This window comes from Salvia miltiorrhiza, chromosome 2 (genome assembly GCF_028751815.1).
Source record: "Salvia miltiorrhiza cultivar Shanhuang (shh) chromosome 2, IMPLAD_Smil_shh, whole genome shotgun sequence".
NCBI lineage: Eukaryota > Viridiplantae > Streptophyta > Magnoliopsida > Lamiales > Lamiaceae > Salvia > Salvia miltiorrhiza.
The window spans coordinates 3,432,512-3,452,502 of NC_080388.1; the positions used below are offsets into that span (position 1 = coordinate 3,432,512).

Here is a 19,991-nt window from a genome sequence, read left to right on the forward strand (position 1 = left end):
TATTCAAATTTTTTGCTGACATAAAATATGTTTTGTTCATTGAAAAAATGTTTTTATTCGTTACATATTGTATTCCTATTGATATCTGATTAAGAATTGTAAATTATTTAAAAAAATATATTTCGAACAAGCGTAAAAAAATAAAGAATATTTAAATATTTTTTTTGAATTTTACTTGTTGACCTAAAATAATTAACATAAAATATTTCGAATAAACGTAAGAAAATTACGAACATCTAAATAAAATATTCGAATTTTTCTTGTTGACATAAAATATTTAATATAAAATTTTTCGAACAAGCGTAGCAAAATTACGAACATCTAAATAAAATATTCGAATTTTTTCTTGCTGCCATAATATATTTAACATAAATATTTCAAATAAACGTAAAAAAATTGCAAATATTTAAAATAAAATTTATTGTACAAATTATGAAAATATTAACGTAAAACTATATTTTGTGCACAACATACAATTTAAAATAAAAGAAATGTAAAGATATGGATGTATTAATAATGTAATAACTAATTATATATTTATCTCTAAAATTGATCAACATTCAACATATATTATTCAACTTTAATCATATTTTGCGTTAGATAGTAGTATAAAACATAAACAAAAAAATTTAAAAAAATGTAGAATCCATACTAACGAAAGGATTCACAGCAACAATAGAGTTAATGTTCACGTATGGTTTGTAATTGATGATAAAAAGAAATAGAAAAAAAAGAAAGAGAAAAAAAAGAAAAAAAAAAGAAATAGAGTTAATATTCAGCATTCATAATGCCAGTGAATTAATGTTTGAAGTTGATATTTTTTTCCCCCCTCTTAATTATGCACGTGTAATGATGAAATTGTGATGTTGAAAATAGGTTAAGTGTGATGAATTTACAGATTCAAAAAAATATAAAAATATTAAATCAATCAAAAAAGTAGTAGATAACTTCCGCATAAAAATAGATTTGATTAGCCAATATATATAAACTAGCGTGTAACCCGTCGAAATTCGACGGGAAGCCACTTTATGTTGTAATTATTATTGTACATTTTTTTTATTACAACATAAAAATAATTTTTATATAAATTATTTAAAAATTTAATTTTATTTTATCAAAATAAATTGCTTGTATTGATCAAGCCTTTTGGCTAGTTATAGTTCTTATTGAGAGTTAAAATAGATTGACTTTTTATACATTATTTGATGAAATTTCATAAAAAGTTGATGTAAGCTTGACGATTTTAAAAAATAATAAGAAAAAGATTTAGGTCTATTTGACATAATATATGATGAAGAATTGACACATCGTATTTTTTTGTTAATTATATATAAAAAAATTACTAATTTTCAGGAGTGTAATTTTTATAAATTGATAGACAAAATTTAAGACCATGTCTTATATATGAATATCATCTCATCGGAACCTTACAAAACTTTTGAACAACATCTTATATGTAGCTTGAAATATCACATTAAACTTTGTACATTGAACTTCTAATCATTATCTTTTTTGAAGCTTGTTATATGAGATTTGCCTTATGGGTATCATCTCATCTTATTCTTGAAAAGATAAAACTTAACTCGTAAGCAACATCTCATTTGGAGCTCATAAGACCATAACTGATTTGTGAGCATCATCTCGTGCGAAGCTTGAAAGACTATAACTAACTTGTGAGCATCTTCTTGTATGGAACTTGAAAGACCATAATTGATTTGTGAACATCATCTCGTCTATAGTTTGATAGACAGAGCTTAGTTCTAAGCATTACTCACTTGGAGCTTGAAAGGCTGGAGCTGAGTGCTAACCATTATCTCATTTAAAGCTTCAAAGGCCGAAATTAAGTTGTGAACATCATTTTGTTTGGAACTTGACAAACTATATCTAATTTGTGAGCATCATATTGTTAGAAGCCAAAATACTTGTAAGACTATAACTGACTTGTAAGCATCATCTCGTGTAGAACTTGAAAGACTATATAATTGACTTGTAAGCATCATCTCGTTCATAGTTTGATAGATTGAAGCTGAGTTCTAAGTATCAGTCATTTGGAGCTTGAATGACCGCAGATGAGTACTAAGAATTATCTTATTTGAATCTTAAAGGACCAAAATTTAGTTATAAACATCATCTCCTTTGGAGTTTGACAAAGCACTTATAACTTATGAGCATCATATTGTTTGGAGCCAAAATTGAGTTTTGAGTACATCTCAAATGAAGCTTGATAGACCATCTCTGATTTTTTAACATTTTCTTTCACCCGGAGTTTGAAAGATCAAAAGTGAATTTTAAGAATCATCTTGTTTAGAGTTATACAAAAACATATACCAAGCGAAAATGCTTATAAATAAATTAATCAATTTGTATTATCACTAATTTAGTACAATTGGCAATTTTCTACGTTGAATAAATAAAAAACTTATGCAGACATATCAAGATAAATTAGTTTTAAATATATTAAGCCAAAATTTACTATATTTTAGTTTATTTATATAAATGTTAGTGATTAGAAAATCATCTTATGTTTAACGCACATTTATAATTTTCAGCTTTCTCAATGTTTATATTGTTGTAAACTCGTCATTTTTTAAAATTGAATTAGATAACTAAAAATTTAGAGTTTTCACATCTACACCAAACTACATTTTCCTTAAACATATATCAAATAATTGAATTTTTCAATCCGATTATTAATTAATCCAATCAAACTAAGTAGCATATTTAGTTTTTAAAAATTCAATAATAATAATTTGTACTATAGTTGGTTGATTTAATATTATAGGAAATAACAAAGCTAAATTATTTGATCTTTTTTAAATATAACTATTTAACAAATATAAATAACATATGAAAAATGCAATGTATTACGTCATTATTTTAATATATCAACTCACATTATTCATTAAATATAATTATAGCCAAAGTAATATTAGATAAATTGAATTAATTTTTAATATGAATATAACTATTTATTTGGCAAACTGAAAGTTAATTGACGAAATTAAATTGGTGTTGCAAATATATAAAAGATGAGATACCACATACAAATATTATATAGGTTGTAGTCAATATGAACTTGCGAATAAATAGGTACCAATGTCATAAGACATGCGGAGTATCTTAATATATACTTTTTATTCTACATTTTCTAAAATGTAATAAAAAAAAGTGTCATAAAAATCAATATGAAATTCAAATTGCATAATTTTATTTTTATAAATTAAATATGTTTTTATATAGATTTTACACTTTTTAAAATATCATAGCGCTAAATATTGAATTATAGAATTAATAAAAATATAAATAATGTAAGAAAAATCAAATTTATTAATTCATTATTTTAATACGTGGACTCACATTATTGACTACATTTTATTATTGGTCAAAATAATGCTAGATAAATTAAATTATTTTTTAATAAAAAATATAACTACCTATTTGGTCAACTAAAAGTTAATTGACCAAATTAAATTGATGGAGCAAATATATACATAATGAAATACTACACAAGTATTTATATAGTATGTGATCAAGATGGAGTTTGATTAAAAATCAATGTGGGATAACTTGTGAAAAAAAAATGAGAATAAAGATAATAGATAATTTTTGAAATGGTGATATTCTAGATATGCCACATAGTAAACCATTTTCCTATTATAAAGAAGATTCTCACATTAATATTATATTAAACTTTATCATGGAAAATTTTGAATTACTACAAAATATAAATTTTTATATCCACCAAGTTAATTAAAATTGTATGTTTGGTATATAACTATGACTTTCATTATAATACATCCATAACATAAAATATGAGAAAATAAATTAAATTGTTGCAAGATATGAAATGACACATTTAAAATATAACATAGTAAGAAAATAATTGCAAAAATAGTAATAATGAAAATACATCATAATTAAATTATAATTTTTGTATTTAAACTTATCAAAAATTTAGATCCCATGTCAAACTTTGAGTAGACCTAATCATTTAGATAACGTAATCAAAAGAACAATAAGATTAAACTTCCATTTCACAAGAGAATATATAAAGGATGAGATACTACACACAAGTATTTATATAGGCTTTAGTTAAGATGGAGTTTGATTAAAAATCAATGTGGGATAAGAGATGTGACTTGCGAAAAAAATGAGAATAAAGGAGATTATAAAGTTTTCAAAATGATTGAACTATGGAATACTACATCCACATTTTCATAGTTCAATTTTATAGAATAATAGTCATCATCTTAATTGGTTGAACCATGATTGAGGATGAATATATTCTCTTGTGAAATCGAAATTTAATGTTATTGTTCTTTTGATTAAGTTATATCTAAATGATTAGGTCTACTAAAATTTTGACGCGGGGCCTAATTTTTTTGATGAATAAAAATAAAAAATTATAAATTTAATTGTGACGTATTTTCATTATTACTATTTTTGTAATTATTTTCTTACTATATAGATTTTAAAATTTTCATTTGATGCCTATTATATTCATATCTTGCAGGAATTTAATTTATTTTCTCATATTTAATTTTATGTTATGGATGTATTATAATGAAAGTCATAGTTATATACCAAACATACAGTTTTAATTCACTTGGTGGATACAAAAATTTACATTTTGTAGTAATTCAAATTTTTCCATGATAAAGTTAAATATAATATCAATGTGGGAATAATGAATGACTAATGTAAGAATGTGAATGACCTTTTATTTAGGTAATGAATTGCTAAAGTTTGATATGTTTTCAATGTGGGATAAATGAATTAAAATAGCAAAGAATAGTGAATGGAGAAGATGCCACCTAGGATTGAGGATGAATGTGGTGTGTCTAATATGTATTGCTTTATAGAATTGATAGATAAACGGTTACCTCAAACATCGAATTACTTATTTAACCTTACATATATTTAGGCGTTTAATATAGAAGATTAATATGAACCGTTAGATATGCATAGTCATGTGGATGTGATCCATTCTCCATTCTCAAATTATTTGTCATTCTCTATGGATCTTCTCCCTATATATATATCCATATAAAGTTCTATATTTATAGTGGGACCGCTTACTTCGTCAATATTTAGATAGATTGACTAACTAGTTCATTACCAAAAAAGTATTTACAGATATTAGCATAAAAAAAATACAAAACTTGAATTTAGGAGTTATCTTTACTTCTGTTTAGTAAAGTCCTATTCTTTAGGTTTTTTTGGGACTTTTCTTTAGGATTTTTTGTGAAGCGGCCTTTTCTTTAGATTAGTTGAACTATTTTGTTGTTTTCAGTTATGCTTTAATTTGGAAGGCTATTTAACACAAGACCCACTTTGTTTATTTTCAATCATCTTAACCTACAATACCTGTTTTTGCACTTATCTTATCATCATACACCTTTTTCAATCATCTCTTCGAAACCTTCTGCAAAATTATCACATAAAAAGAAAAATAGAGTGAGAATGTGGCGGAATCATGCTGCCATGATTTTGGGAAGAATTATCTCCAATTCTTCATTCAATTCATCCACTCTCCCTGTCAAACCCAGATTCAATTTTGATAATCTCAGCCACCAAATTAAATACTTCTCCGCCTATCCCAGATTCGATTTTGGATCTATACGTGAGCCCAATGATGCCGTCGCTCTATTTCGGGAGATGGTGAGGACTCAACCACGCCCATATGTTACTGTTTTCAATAAATTGTTGAGTGTTGTGGTGAAGATGAAACAATACTCTCTTGCCCTTCATCTGTTCGACGAAATGCTTAAGAGAAATGCTCCTGTAAATCACTACACGTTGAATATTGCGATTGATGGCTGTTGCCGACTGAAAAGACCTGATTTTGGGTTGGCGATCTTAGGCCTTTTTTTCAAACACGGGTACGAGCCTGATGTTGTAACCTTTACAATTCTCATCAAAGGCCTTCTCCTGGTTGGAAGGATCTCAGAGGCAGCTAAAGTGTTGGGGAAGCTGTCGGCCTACCATTTATGTGAGCCAAATGAATATACGTATAATACTATAATTAATGGATTATGCAAAGCTGGGGATATTCTCCAAGCGTTTGAGTTGCTCTGCTCATTGGAAAACGGAAAAGGCAGCTGCAAACCCGATGTCTATACTTACAGCATAGTCATTGATGGTCTATGCAAGGAAGGAAAGGTGGACGAAGCTCTCCAACTCTTCTCCACTTTGGGTGATAAGGGGATTTCACCCGATATTGTGACATATAATTCAATAATCGAGGGGTTGTGCAATCATCGTAGAGAGGATGAGGCTGAAAACATTTTTAAGAAGATGATTGTCTTCCCAGATGTGGTGACCTGTAATATCTTTGTGGATGCTTGGTGCAAAGATGGAAATGTGGAAGAGGCCGAGCATATGTTGGTATCCATGAAGGAGATTGATGTTCACCCCAACATTGTCACATACAATGCATTGATTAATGGGTATTGCTTGCAAGGGAATATGGATGAAGCCGGGCGCATTTTCCAATTGGCAGTGAACTCTGGAATCAAGCCCGATATCATCAGCTACAATAGCTTGATGAACGGCTATTGCAAAATGGGGCGAGTCGATGAAGTTTCACGTCTTTTTGCCATAATTCCTAGCAAAAGGTTAGAGCGCAATGTGGTTTCTTATAACATAATGCTACATGCCTTATTTTGTGAAGGCAAGTGTGAAGACAGCTTGAAGCTATTCAAAGAGATGGAAGCTCTACAAGTATCTCCGAATATCAAGACTTACAATATCTTGTTGGATGGTTTGTGTGGAGCTCATCGTATTGCTGAAGCATTTTCAATGTTGCATACCATGGAAGATAAAGGCTTCATTCCAGACATAGTAGCATACAATGCTCTCATTGAGGGATTGTGCAACGACAATAGAGTCGTAGAAGCAAAGGATTTGTTTGACGAACTTCCATCCAAAGGTTTGCAGCCTGACATCATAACATATAATATTCTCATTGAGGGATTATGCAATGGCAACAAAGTCGCAGAAGCAAAGGATTTGTTTGACGAGCTTCCATCTAAAGATTTGCAGCCTGACGTCATAACATATAATATTCTCATTGAGGGATTGTGCAAAGACAACAAAGTCGGAGAAGCAAAGGACTTGTTTGACGAGCTTCCATCCAAAGGTTTGCAGCCTGACATCATAACATATAATATTCTCATTGGTGCACTTTGCAAAGAAGGGCATATAGCGGAGGCTAAAGATCTGTTCCATGAGCTTCCATCCAAAGGTTTGCAGCCCGACGTTATAACGTATACAATCCTTATCGGTGCACTTTGCGAAGAAGCACAGATCGAGGAGGCTAAGGATCTGTTCCATGAGCTTCCATCCAAAGGTTTGCAACCTGACATCATAACTTATACAGTCCTTATCGGTGCACTCTGTAAGGAAGGACGAATAGATGAGGCTAAGGATTTGATGACGCAAATGGTAAACAATGGTTGCTTGCCTAATAGTGTGACATACAATGTTTTTGTTCAAGGTCTTCTCAAAAGGAACCAGACACTTGATGCAATGCCACTCATGGAAGAGATGGATGCAAGGGGATTCACACTCGACAAAACTACATATTCGATGTTGATTGAATCTGTGAAAAGGGAAGATAGAGATAGTGTTCTATTAGATAAGGTTAAGTGATACACTCAGCCCAAGCTCTAGTTTAGTCCACTTATGCTCAGCCCAAAGCCCATTAGGTTTTTAATATTAGGTATAAATAATGTAATCTCTAAGTTTATTGGGTATGAAATGAATATTTTGGTTGATGTTTTATCAAACTTCTTTCTTCTCTCTTGATTTCTGGAGTTTGAGCTTGCTCGAAAAGCTTCGCCATTGATACGGATCGTATCAATTGGTGCTTTCATTGAGAGTTCATCTCTCTTTGATTATCCAAAAAAAAAAAAAATGTCAAAATCCGATATACTCGCTGCCATTGAAGAATTTCAGACCGCCATCTACAGCTGGCCAACCTCCTTCGACGCCTATTTTCAGGCGGCTCCAAATTCCTCCCTGTTTTCATCTCCTTTCCCACCACCCGTTCACTCCCCTCCACCACCAGTCCACTCCCCACCCCCGCCAGTTCACTCTCCGCCGCCACCAGTCCACCCCCCGCCTCCACCAGTGCACTCTCCTCCGCCACCCGTCCACTCCCCACCCCCACCAGTGCACTCCCCACCACCACCCGTCTTCTCTCCGCCGCCACCAGTCCACTCTCCGCCACCACCATCACCTTCCCCACCACCCATTACTCCAGCTCCCTATCCACCACCATCGTTTCCCCCAATCTTACATACAACTCACTCCACATCACATCTTCCCATTCGCCGTCTAAGCCGATCTGAAATCGAAGCTAAAAACGACCTCGGGTTGTGTTACAATTGTGACCAAACTTGGTCCGATACCCACCGATGCCGCAGCAAATATTTGATTCTTTTCGGCACCGATGATGAGGATGACTTTGGAGATCCCAAGTCTCCTTATTCCAAGGGTGGAGTTGAAGTTAAAGTGAAGGATATCTCAAGCATTTGCGCCTCTGCACAGCCATTCTCATCGCCCCATCCTTTCACAGGACTCGAACCACCATCTCCGCTATCACAGATAGATCTCCAGCCTCCGCCGCCGTCAACATCCCCACTGCCCATACCACCTCCTCCCACCGAGCCACCCCCAAACGTACCGTCTTCCCCTGCAACACCACCACCATCGCCGCCGCCACCACAACCACCGCCACCAATAACTCCTTCGAGAAATCCCCCACCAACGCCCACCCCACCTAGTCAGTCACCACCGTCTCCGACCCACCGCTGCCGCAACAAAAAAATACTCCTTCTGGGTTATGGAGAAGATGACCTTGATCCACCGGGCAATCCTATTTCGGCAGTTGACGATGAGATTATTGAGGGTGTACCCCCGCCGCCGACGTTGCCGACAATCTCAATTATTCTACAGCGGGCGAGGGTTTATCATTACCCATTGAATTGGTTGTTTGAGATTTCTATTGGGCCCAAGTCTAAGAATGAAGAGCCCAACCCAATCAATATATTTGGGCCCAATATGAGTGGCCCTAAAGCTTTGATTGTGGCTGCCCACAGCCCAAGTGCTCGCTTCCTCCGAGATAAAAAAACCGTGGTTCTTCCACGGCCTCAAGGCTTGTCTCTGCTATTAACCGCGCCACATCACGCCGTCGACGTCAAGGAGAAGGATCGTGGACTTGATCAAGAAGTCCAGCTATGTGGCGAACCGCCGCCCGGATCTCGTGGGCACGCCCAGCTGATGTGCATCAGTTTTGAGTTTGCTCGGAGTAATTTTCTGCAGGTTTTCAGCTGGGACTTTTGTCGAGCACATGGTGGTCGTAGTTTTATCAAGCTTCTTAGTTGTTTTCCAGTCGTAGCTTTTATCAAGCATGTGTCGGGCAGTTGTATTGTGGCACTATTTAGTTTGTTTTTGCAATTAGCGGGCCAAATCATCTCCCATAGCCGTTTTTCTTTCTTTACAACTTCACCTTGAGGACAAGGTGATTGTGAAGGAGTGGGGAATGATACACTCAGCCCAAGCTCTAGTTTAGTCCACTTATGCTCAGCCCAAAGCCCATTAGGTTTTTAATATTAGGTATAAATAATGTAATCTCTAAGTTTATTGGGTATGAAATGAATATTTTGGTTGATGTTTTATCAAACTTCTTTCTTCTCTCTTGATTTCTGGAGTTTGAGCTTGCTCGAAAAACTTCGCCATTGATACGGATCGTATCATTAAGAATCTCGTACCAAAGAACTTCTATTGTAGATGTTAAAACATGGTATCATCATAATGTAGAAAAATAAAGAGAAGCCAAAGATTGTTATTGTATTTCTTATGTTTTCTGAAGAATACAATCACCCTTTATAATGTATTACATTCCTCTAAAGTCATACCAGGATCCCTATGATTAAGGGATCCTTGGTTAATATTTGACTGATACATGGAGATTTGGCTACTGCAATTTCTGACTTTTCTGACTTTTGGATGCTGCTATTCTTGACTTTGTAGTTATTTTCAACACTCCCCCTCAAGTTGAGTAACGAGATTCCCGATATTCAACTTGCCAAGAACTTCTGAAAAACTCTTGGAGTTCACAGCTTTGGTTAAGATGTCAGCGAGTTGATCTTCGGATCTGACAAAGGGTAGGGTCACGATCCCTCCTTCGATCTTCTCTTTGATGAAGTGCCTATCAACTTCAACATGTTTGGTTCTATCATGTTGCACCGGATTTTCAGATATGCTGATGGCGGCTTTGTTGTCACAGAACATTTGACATGTTTTTGTTGGATGAAGACTTAACTCCATTAGTAGCCTTCTCAACCAAAGAACTTCAGTCAGCCCACTCTTGATTCCCCTGAATTCTGCTTCTGCACTTGAGAGTGCCACTACCTTTTGTTTCTTGCTTCTCCATGATACAAGATTCCCTCCAATGAAGGCAAAGTATCCTGCTGTTGATTTCCTGTCAACTGGGTTTCCAGCCCAGTCAGCATCAGTGTAGGCTTGTATCTCGAGATGTCCAGTCTTCCTGAACAGTACTCCATAATCAAAGGTTCCTTTCAAGTATCTCACAATTCTGAGTGCTGCTTCCATATGGTCAGCTTGTGGTTGGTGCATAAACTGACTCACAACTCCAACAGCATATGCAATATCAGGCCGAGTATGGGAAAGATATATAAGTTTCCCTACCAAACGTTGATATTTTCCTCGATCCGCCAATTCAGCTCCCTTCACAATCTGTAGCCCATGATTGACAGCCATAGGCGTCTTAGCTGGCTTGCAATCTAGCATCCCAGTTTCTGCAAGAAGGTCAAGAGTATACTTCTTCTGATTGATAAAAATCCCGTTCCTCGATCTGAGTACTTCGATCCCGAGGAAGTACTTTAGTCTCCCAAGGTCCTTCATTTCGAACTCCTTGAAAAGATTTGCTTTCAACTTCTGGATTTCTTCTAAGTCATCCCCTGTTATGATCATGTCATCAACGTAAATGACTAAGCAAGAAATAAGATCACCTCGTTTCTTCAAGAATAAGGTGTGGTCTGAATTGCTTTGCTGGTACCCGAACTTCTTCATAGCTGTGGTGAATCTTCCAAACCAAGCTCTAGGATACTGTTTGAGTCCATATAAAGTTTTTTTCAATCTGCATACCTTCCCTTCCTCGAACTCATCTGAAAAACCTTGGGGTGCATCCATGTATACCTCCCGTTCTTCTTCAAGCTCACCATGAAGAAAGGCATTTGTAACATCAAACTGATGAAGATCCCAATCCTTGTTTGCAGCAATGGAGAGGAGCACCCTGACAGTGTTCATCTTTGCCACAGGCGAGAAAGTTTCTGCATAGTCGATCCCATATGTTTGTGTGTAGCCTTTTGCAACCAGCCGAGCTTTGTATCGCTCAATAGATCCATCGGGTTTTCGTTTGATTGTGAAAACCCATCTGCATCCCACAGTTTTCTTCCCTTTTGGCAACCGACACTTCTCCCATGTGTGATTCCGGTTTAGGGCTCCTATTTCTTTCTTCATAGAATTTCTCCAATGCTCGATCTTCAGGGCTTGCTCTGCTGTTTGTGGAATCTCCTCATCATATAAGGCCGCTTCATAGGCTGTGGCATTTTTGGACAAGTTTCCCTTGGCGATATTTCCAATTGAGTATCGCGAATTCCTCACAATTTTCTCTGGGGTATACCGTTTAGGAGGTACACCCCGATTACTCCTGGGTGGTAGCACATATCTCCCGGTATCTCCATCTACTGTATTATCCTCCTGTTCTTCTTCAATGACTTGAGAAATATTATCAGCAGAATCAGAAGCCACAATAGTAGGTTCAGAAGATCTTACCTCAGATATCAGTGGCGGAGAAGATATAGGCTCATGCAGCGAACTAGATTGTTCTGGAGTGGATGAAACATGCTCGGTGGCAAGGCTAACTTTTTCTGTTGGGTCTGCTTCCGGGCCTGGCATTGGTAACCAACTTAACAGGTTGATCTCACTCTCCCCCTGACTGTTAAGGTGGGTACTGTAAAAATACTCAGTTTCAAGAAAGTCGCAGTTCATGGTAGTTAGGATTTGACGGGTTTTAGGATTGTAACATCTATACCCTTTTTGGTTAACACCATACCCGACAAACACACACTTAATGGCACAAGGAGAAAGTTTAGTCCGTTCATTCTTAGGGATATGAACGAAAACAGAACTACCAAAGACCCGGGGTTGAAGAGTGAGAGTAACAGGGACAGAGGCCAAAGTGGATAATTTTTGTAATGGGGTTTGAAGTTTGAGGGTTCTAGTGGGAAGGCGGTTTATAAGGTAAACTGAGGTTGCGACAGCTTCGGGCCAAAAATGGCTGGGTACCTTAGACTCAATCATCATAGCTCGGGTCATTTCAAGCAAGATTCTATTCTTTCGTTCGGCAACACCGTTTTGTTCAGGGGTATGGGGACAAGTGGTTTGATGAATTATCCCTTTTTGTTGACAAAAGTTCTGCATGTTATGATTGACAAATTCACCCCCGTTATCAGTTCTAAGGACTTGGATATTTTTCTGGAATTGATTTTGCACCATGGCGAAAAAATGAGTAAATTTATCAAAAACTTGAGATTTATTTTTGAGAAAATATGCCCATGTCATTCTAGTGCAATCATCAACAAAAAGCAGAAAATATTTAAACCCTTGACCCCCGGCAACAGGTGAAGGACCCCAAACATCAGAGTGAACTAAAGAAAAAATAGAATCGACTTGAGTATCACTGGGTTTAAAAGGTTGTCGATGACTTTTAGCCAAAACACAAGTTTCACAAGACAAAGTATTATTTCGCATAATGTTAGGGAATAAAAGTTTAAGGTAACCCGTGGATGGATGCCCTAACCGACGGTGCCAAAGCCAGGCTTCCCGGTCAGCAGTTCCGTGAGCCAGCATCACCTTGCCTTGTTGAGCTAACTCATCCACATAGTACAATCCATCCCGCTCAGTGCCACGCCCAATAATCTCCCCCGTTCTGATATCCTGAAGTAAACAGAAGTGAGGATGCATAAGCATGGTACAATTGAGCTCTTTAGTAACATGGCTAATAGATAAGAGTTTGTGTGAAAGAGACGGGACATAAAGACAATTTGAGAGACGTAAAGTAGGGGAAATTTCTATAGTTCCGGCTCCTTTAACACGAGTCAAATCACCATTTGCAGTCTGAACATGCGTACGATGTGATGTTGATGACTTAATAATATCAGTTTTATCAAAAGTCATTGTATCAGTGGCTCCACAATCAAAACACCCTTTATCTCTATCCCTATTATCACAAGAGGTTTGATATGCAGCGGAAGTATTTAGGGAATTTCTACATAATTGAGAGGTGTTTTTAGTATTATGTAGAGGTTTGGGGTGGTTTTGTAATTTATGGAAATCCAGGGGGGTAGTTTGCATAAAGTGGGGCTCTTTTTGCAATTCAGGAGAAGTGGGAGGGTTTGGTGTGAAAACACCAAACCCTATACCTGAATTTTGCCTCACCAAGCCTCCCCAATTCTCTCCAGTCGCCTCCCCCTCAAATCGGCCTCCTCCATTCTGCCCAATCTCTGCCGACCGGTCCACGGCCACCGCCGCTGCCTCTTCTTCCTTGGTAAAATTGCTGCTGTTTGACGGAAGTGAACTCTTGAGGGCTGCGAATCTGATGGACAGGAAGTCATCCGCCGCTTTGCTGTAGCTGGCGTGAGCTTCTTTTGGGGAATTCTTGAGGGCCAGGACACGGCGGTCGAGATCTGGGTCGATGGCGGCGGCGCCGGAGCCGCGCGCCGTGTGGGAATCGACGCTGAGTTTGAGAAGCACGTCATCCTGCGCTGCTCGCAGCAGCTGCTCCACCTCATCGTCGTCGCTCGCTTTCTTCCCTTTGGCAATTTTGTGATTGTTTTCCCACCACTCCGGTGGGTTGCCTGGACCGGCGGCGGTGTGTGGCGGTCGGAGCTCAGGCCGCTGAGTAGGGCGGTGGGTGGCGGCGAGTCCGGCTCCGACCCCTCCCGATGATGAGGCGTCGATGTCGGAGCGGTTGGTTGCCGGCTGCAAGTTTTGTAGTCGGGCGGCCTCCCTTCTCACTTTTGAGAACGCCGACTCGACTGAGGGAACGAGAACTTTCTTGAGAATGTCCCGAAAAAGTTTGTCGTATCTCCCATCTAATCCAGGGAGGAACTGAAATAATCGGCAATTTCCGATTAGTTTCCGGTGCTTATTAATCCCTTCTTCATTGCAGTTGATTGGATTTGGGTCTCTTCGACCCATTCTGTGGATTCTGTTTGGATTTGGGTTATTTGAATCTGTTTGGTTTATGGTTTCAATCTCTCCTGGCATTTTTTTTTTCAGGAAATGAAGAACAGGGGCTGCCTTGATTTGGTGAATTGGCTAGGAACGGTTTTGGTTTTGGATTATGAACGATGACGATTCGTTTCTGAGTTCCTAGGGTTGAACCTGCTCTGATACCATGTTAAAACATGGTATAATCATAATGTAGAAAAATAAAGAGAAGCCAAAGATTGTTATTGTATTTCTTATGTTTTCCGAAGAATACAATCACCCTTTATAATGTATTACATTCCTCTAAAGTCATACCAGGATCCCTATGATTAAGGGATCCTTGGTTAATATTTGACTGATACATGGAGATTTGGCTACTGCAATTTCTGACTTTTCTGACTTTTGGATGCTGCTATTCTTGACTTTGTAGTTATTTTCAACAGTAGATAGGTGTTAAGTTGTGTTTGAAGGTTAAGAATTATTTAAATTGAGATTAAGGGGAACGTACAGTTGCTTATTTGTTTATTTAATCTCTGTGTTATGATGATTAAAAATGCTTCAATTGTGTAGCTGTGATGTTGCTTCAATAGATCTGCAAATTGAAGGTCAAGACTGTCTCATGTTTTACTACATTTGTGATGTAGTAATTTACTGTAATTTTTATGTATTTGTTATATATCTATGTAATTCTCAAGCAACTCAATTTTTCTTCTCGCATTGTTAATATGCTTTTCTTTTGGAACTTAGAAACCACTTTTCTTTTACTATCTATTTATGCTTTAATTGTTTTCACTCTCTAAAACAACAATGATATGCTTGCAGATTGTTTTCGTGGAGAATATCTAATTAATTGAAATCTTTTGCATAAAACAGACAATGTTGGGCCGTATTTCTATTTTATTTATTTTCAGTTTTCGGAAGAATTAATTGAACAATAATTATTTTTAGACACCTAGGTGTAAACCGATTTTTTTGGGTTTTTTCTTTTAAAATATTCTTTCCTTAAATTTCTCAACTACTACTTTTTATCTTATCCTAACTATATTTTATTTACATTTTTATTTTACCTTAATTTCCGTTTTTTTTGCCAAATTTTTATTTTCAAGAATTATTTTTTATTTTTGAATTGTTTTTATTTTTTTTCGATTATTTTTTATTTTCTTTTAAAATATCCTTTCCTTAAATTTCTCAACTACTTTTTATCTTATCCTAAATACTATATTTTATTTACATTTTTATTTTACCTTAATTTCCGTTTATTTTGCCAAATTATTTTTCGAAAATTATATTTTATTTTTTCAATTTTTTTTTATTTGTTTCGAAAATTTTGTTATTATTTTTTATTTCACTAATTTTGATTTTCTTCTAAGAATAATCCTAGATTTGTTTCAACTAAATTAGAGATTCTAATTCTCCTAAATATAATCCTAGATTTGTTTCCACTAATTTAGAGATTTTAATTCTCCTAAAAATAATCCTAGATTTGTTTACACTAATTTAGAGATTCTAAATCTCCTAAAAATAATCATAGATTTGTTTCCATTATTTTAAAGATTCTAATTCTCCTAAAAATAATCCTAGATTTGTTCCACTAATTTAGAGATTATAATTCTCCGAAAAATAATCCTAGATTTGTTTCTACATATATTTTATTTTTCGATATTGTTTTTTTTTTTAAAATTTCGCCCAAAATAATATTTAGAAGTCGTTTTTATAAAAAAAAAATCGAAATAAGGGTAAAGTTATTTTAATTGCAAAAATTATTTTTTTTTCGAATTTCATGTGCAAAAAAACATTTTGAAGATTGTTTTTTTAAAAAATCAAAATAAGGAAAAAGATGCTTGAGGAATTTGAACTTGAGACCTATATAAAATGTGAATGATACTTTGTCACCTTGTTCGGTAGTGACAACCGCATAAATCCTTGGTTAGAATTACAAATAAAATGATTCACGCGATTGGACATCGAGCGAAAAATTTAAATAACATATACATTATTTAATCTCTTATAATAAAGTATTAATTAATTGAAGTAAATTAGTGAATGTCGGAAAAAATAAAATCAAAAAGACTATTTAACATATACTTGAATGAAAAACAATGTATTATTGTAAATAATACAATGAGGTGAAATGATTCATATGGTTTCGCTTAACTATGTAACGAAGTCGATATAATTATTCGTTATACAATAAATATTTATTAATCAATTTAAGTTAAATTAGTGATTTTGAGGAAAATAAAAAATAAAATGAGGTGAAATTGTTCATATGAATGTATTTCGCTCGCAAGACTATGTATAACAAGTCGATTCAATTATTCGTTACAAAATAAAGATTTATTAATTTTTTTAGTTAAATTAGTGATTTTGAGGGGAAAAAAAAAATAAAATGAGGTGAAATGGTTCGTATGAATGTATTTCGCTCGCAAGACTATGTATAACAAGTCAATTCAATCATTCGTTATAAAATAAAAATTAATTAATTATTTTAAGTTAAATTAGTGATTTTGAGGAAAAATATAATAAAATGAGGTGAAATGGTTCGTATGAATGTATTTTGCTCGCAAGACAATGTACAATATGTTTAACTAATTTTTCGTATTTTTTGTAAAAAAAAAACGCACTCTATGTTTAACATACTTACTACTTACATATAAAGCTGATTCATTATTAATTGGGTTTTCTATAAGATTTTGAGTGATTGTACGCCATGTGTTTAAATTTTCTATAAGATTTTGAGTGATTTTTTATCATGAAGAAAATCTAAAAGATATTCACTACTCCTTTATGATTTATTTGCCATGAAGAAAATCAAAATCAAATCTTCACAAAACAATGAAAAATTTCGGTCTTCTCATCTCTAAATCATCCACCAATTTTTTTGCACGCCAAGTGTTTGTTACTATGGTTGAACGAATATTGTATAAAATTTTTCAAGATTTACATGATCCATCAACTTTTGTGGGATTATGTTTATCCAAAATAAAATCTTCACAACATATTGTTGAGATTTTGTCCCTCTTGAAACCAAAAAAAAATGAAAATCAGTAGTTTAGCTGACTGTGGATGTAGGAACGTAACTTACGAACCACGTAAAAATCCTTGTGTCATTTATATGCTTTAAGTTATTTCCTCTATGTGTAAAACTACTTTCAAATTGAATTGGACTAACTGAAAACTTGAACTAAGGATTTGATTAAGTGGCAAACATTTTCTAAAGGCTATTCGAACTAAGTTTAAATATCCGCTGCCGGAGTTATAAGTCTGACTGATCTATCTTTCGATAGTCAGGAAGATTCATAACTCTACTTTGTTTTAGTTCAAACCGTGACTGAAGCTTTACGTGGACTGAAGTTAACCGATCCACTCAATTGACCCAAGTCATCCACTGATAGTTCTATCAGTATCTGATCCACTCAATTGACCCAAGTCATCCACTGATAGTTTTATCAGTATCAGTCGCATCCTTTTCGCAAATATTCTAAACTGGTTTAAGTATCCTGAATGGTCAACTCAACTGATCATTTAAATACAAATCTTTGTATCAGTCAGGTTACAACAAAGTGTTTTTGCGAAAAATAGCCTACAAGTGTATTTCCCCCTCCCCCCCCATACACATGTTCAGTGACCCTCCGAGACCCCAACAACGTGCAAAAAAAATTGGTGGATAATTTGGAGATGAGAAGACCTAAATTTTTCATTGTTTTGTGAAGATTTGATTTTGATTTTCTTCATGGCAAATAAATCACAAAGGAGTGGTGAATATCTTTTAGATTTTCTTCATGGTAAAAAATTATGATCTAATTTAATCATGATAAAATCACTCAAAATCTTATAGAAAATTCAAACAGGCGTTTTAACAAACACATAGCGTGCAATCAAGCTCTTTAATTTAATAAACTTACTTAATAATTTTAAATTAAAGAAAAAAAAATATTACTTCATTAGTTACAAGTATTAATCTTACTTAAATATTAGTGGAGAAAAAATTAAAAATCACCATTTTCGAAAAAAATAAATAATACTAGAAATTTTCAAGAAAAATAATACGTATGGAAACAAATCTACAAGTATTTTTAAGAGAATCCTAAAATAAATGTAAACAAATGAATAAAATATTATCGAAAAATATAAATACTAAAAAAACGGTTGAGATAATTTTGGAAAGGATATTCTTGTGGAAACAAATCAAAACGATTGCTGAAAATAGAACCCTCAATAATCGGACAAATTTACCCTAAACAAAATAATCAGACAAATTAAAAAGAAAAAAAATTGTCAATTCATAAATTTTTGAAAAAAAAAATCGAAAAACAAATAGCATAAATTTCAAAAAAAAATATTTTTTAAAAAAAAATGTATTCGGAACAATAAAAAAATAATTACTCTATGATTATGTTTACAAAAATTCATACATTCGTCGAAAAAAAATAATAAAATTTCGGAAATGAGTAAATAAATAACAATTCGAAAAAAATCATAAAAGTTTCAGAAAAAAAATAATTTTTGAAAAAGTGGAAAAATAGGAAAAAATTGAAATTACAAAATAAATAGGATAAGATTAAAAATAGTTGAGGAATTTAAGGAAATGATATTTTAAAAGAAAAAAAATCGAAAAAAAAAAGAAAAAACAATTCAAAAATAAAATATAATTTTCGAAAAAAAAATTGACAAAAAAAAATGAAAAAAAAGGAAAAAACGAAAATACAAAATAAATAGGATAAGATTAAATGTAGTTGAAGAATTTAAGAAAATGATATTTTAGTAAATCCACAAATTAGCAAAAAATCGGTCCAATCAAATTAATCCTAAAAACCGGTTTTTAGCCTAGGTGTCTAGACAGACACCTAGGTGGCTAAAAATCACTTCTCAAATGTGAAATATTGTTTTTGACCATCCGCCTTTCTCTGTCTGCTCCGAATTTGGTGCTTAGGGATATGGAAAGATTTTCATTCCATATCAGAAATCATTATCATTTAGGTGGAATGAATTGAATATGGACTTTAATGCAAAGCATCAGTTCTTCTCATTGAATCCTTGATTATTTTCTTATGCAGAACAATTAAACTAGATAAAATATTTTCTCTCTCATTGAATCCTTGACTATTTTCTAAATAGCACGAATTTAATGTTTATTTGTTAAGAATTACTCCCTCCGTCCCGTTATTAATGGCACGTTTTTTTTTTCGGCACAGAGATTAAGGAGAAGAAAATTAGGGAATAAAGGTGTATGGTCCACATGATTAGAATTGTGTTTAGGGATTGTTTATTATTTCTAATTTATCAATATATAAAAACATTTATTTCTTGATTCATTAAATAAATTTAAAATCTGTAATTAATTAATCATTTCTTAACATTAACACTAATTTCACAAATTCATGAACTGAGAATTAGGAAGAACATGAACTAGGGTGAAAAATAAAAAATTCATGAACTTGGTGAAATTCACGAAATCAATACAAAACAGAATCAAAATACCAGAACAAAATTCATCAAGCAACAATAAAGATCCTAAAAATCAACAAATATTCACAATTCATGAAATTCAGGAAATCAACAAAAATCAAGAATAAGATTCCAGAAATTGTATGAAATCAAGAATAAGATTCCACAAAAATCATGAAATCGAAGAAATCAAGAATAAGAATAAGAATCAGATCTGGAGCAGGCGGCGGAGGTGTGGA

The 19,991-nt window shown here is 34.0% G+C and overlaps 1 protein-coding gene across 1 annotated transcript; it reads left to right on the plus strand.

Annotated features, from left to right (window-relative positions):
- Nucleotides 1-5,374: 5,374 nt before the first annotated feature.
- Nucleotides 5,375-14,857, plus strand: LOC131012669 (pentatricopeptide repeat-containing protein At1g63330-like). Its single transcript, XM_057940658.1, has 2 exons — nt 5,375-7,678; nt 14,748-14,857. Exon 1 carries the CDS (start codon nt 5,464-5,466, stop codon nt 7,651-7,653), a length of 2,190 nt encoding a protein of 729 aa, XP_057796641.1. The 5' UTR covers nt 5,375-5,463; the 3' UTR covers nt 7,654-7,678; nt 14,748-14,857.
- Nucleotides 14,858-19,991: the final 5,134 nt, after the last annotated feature.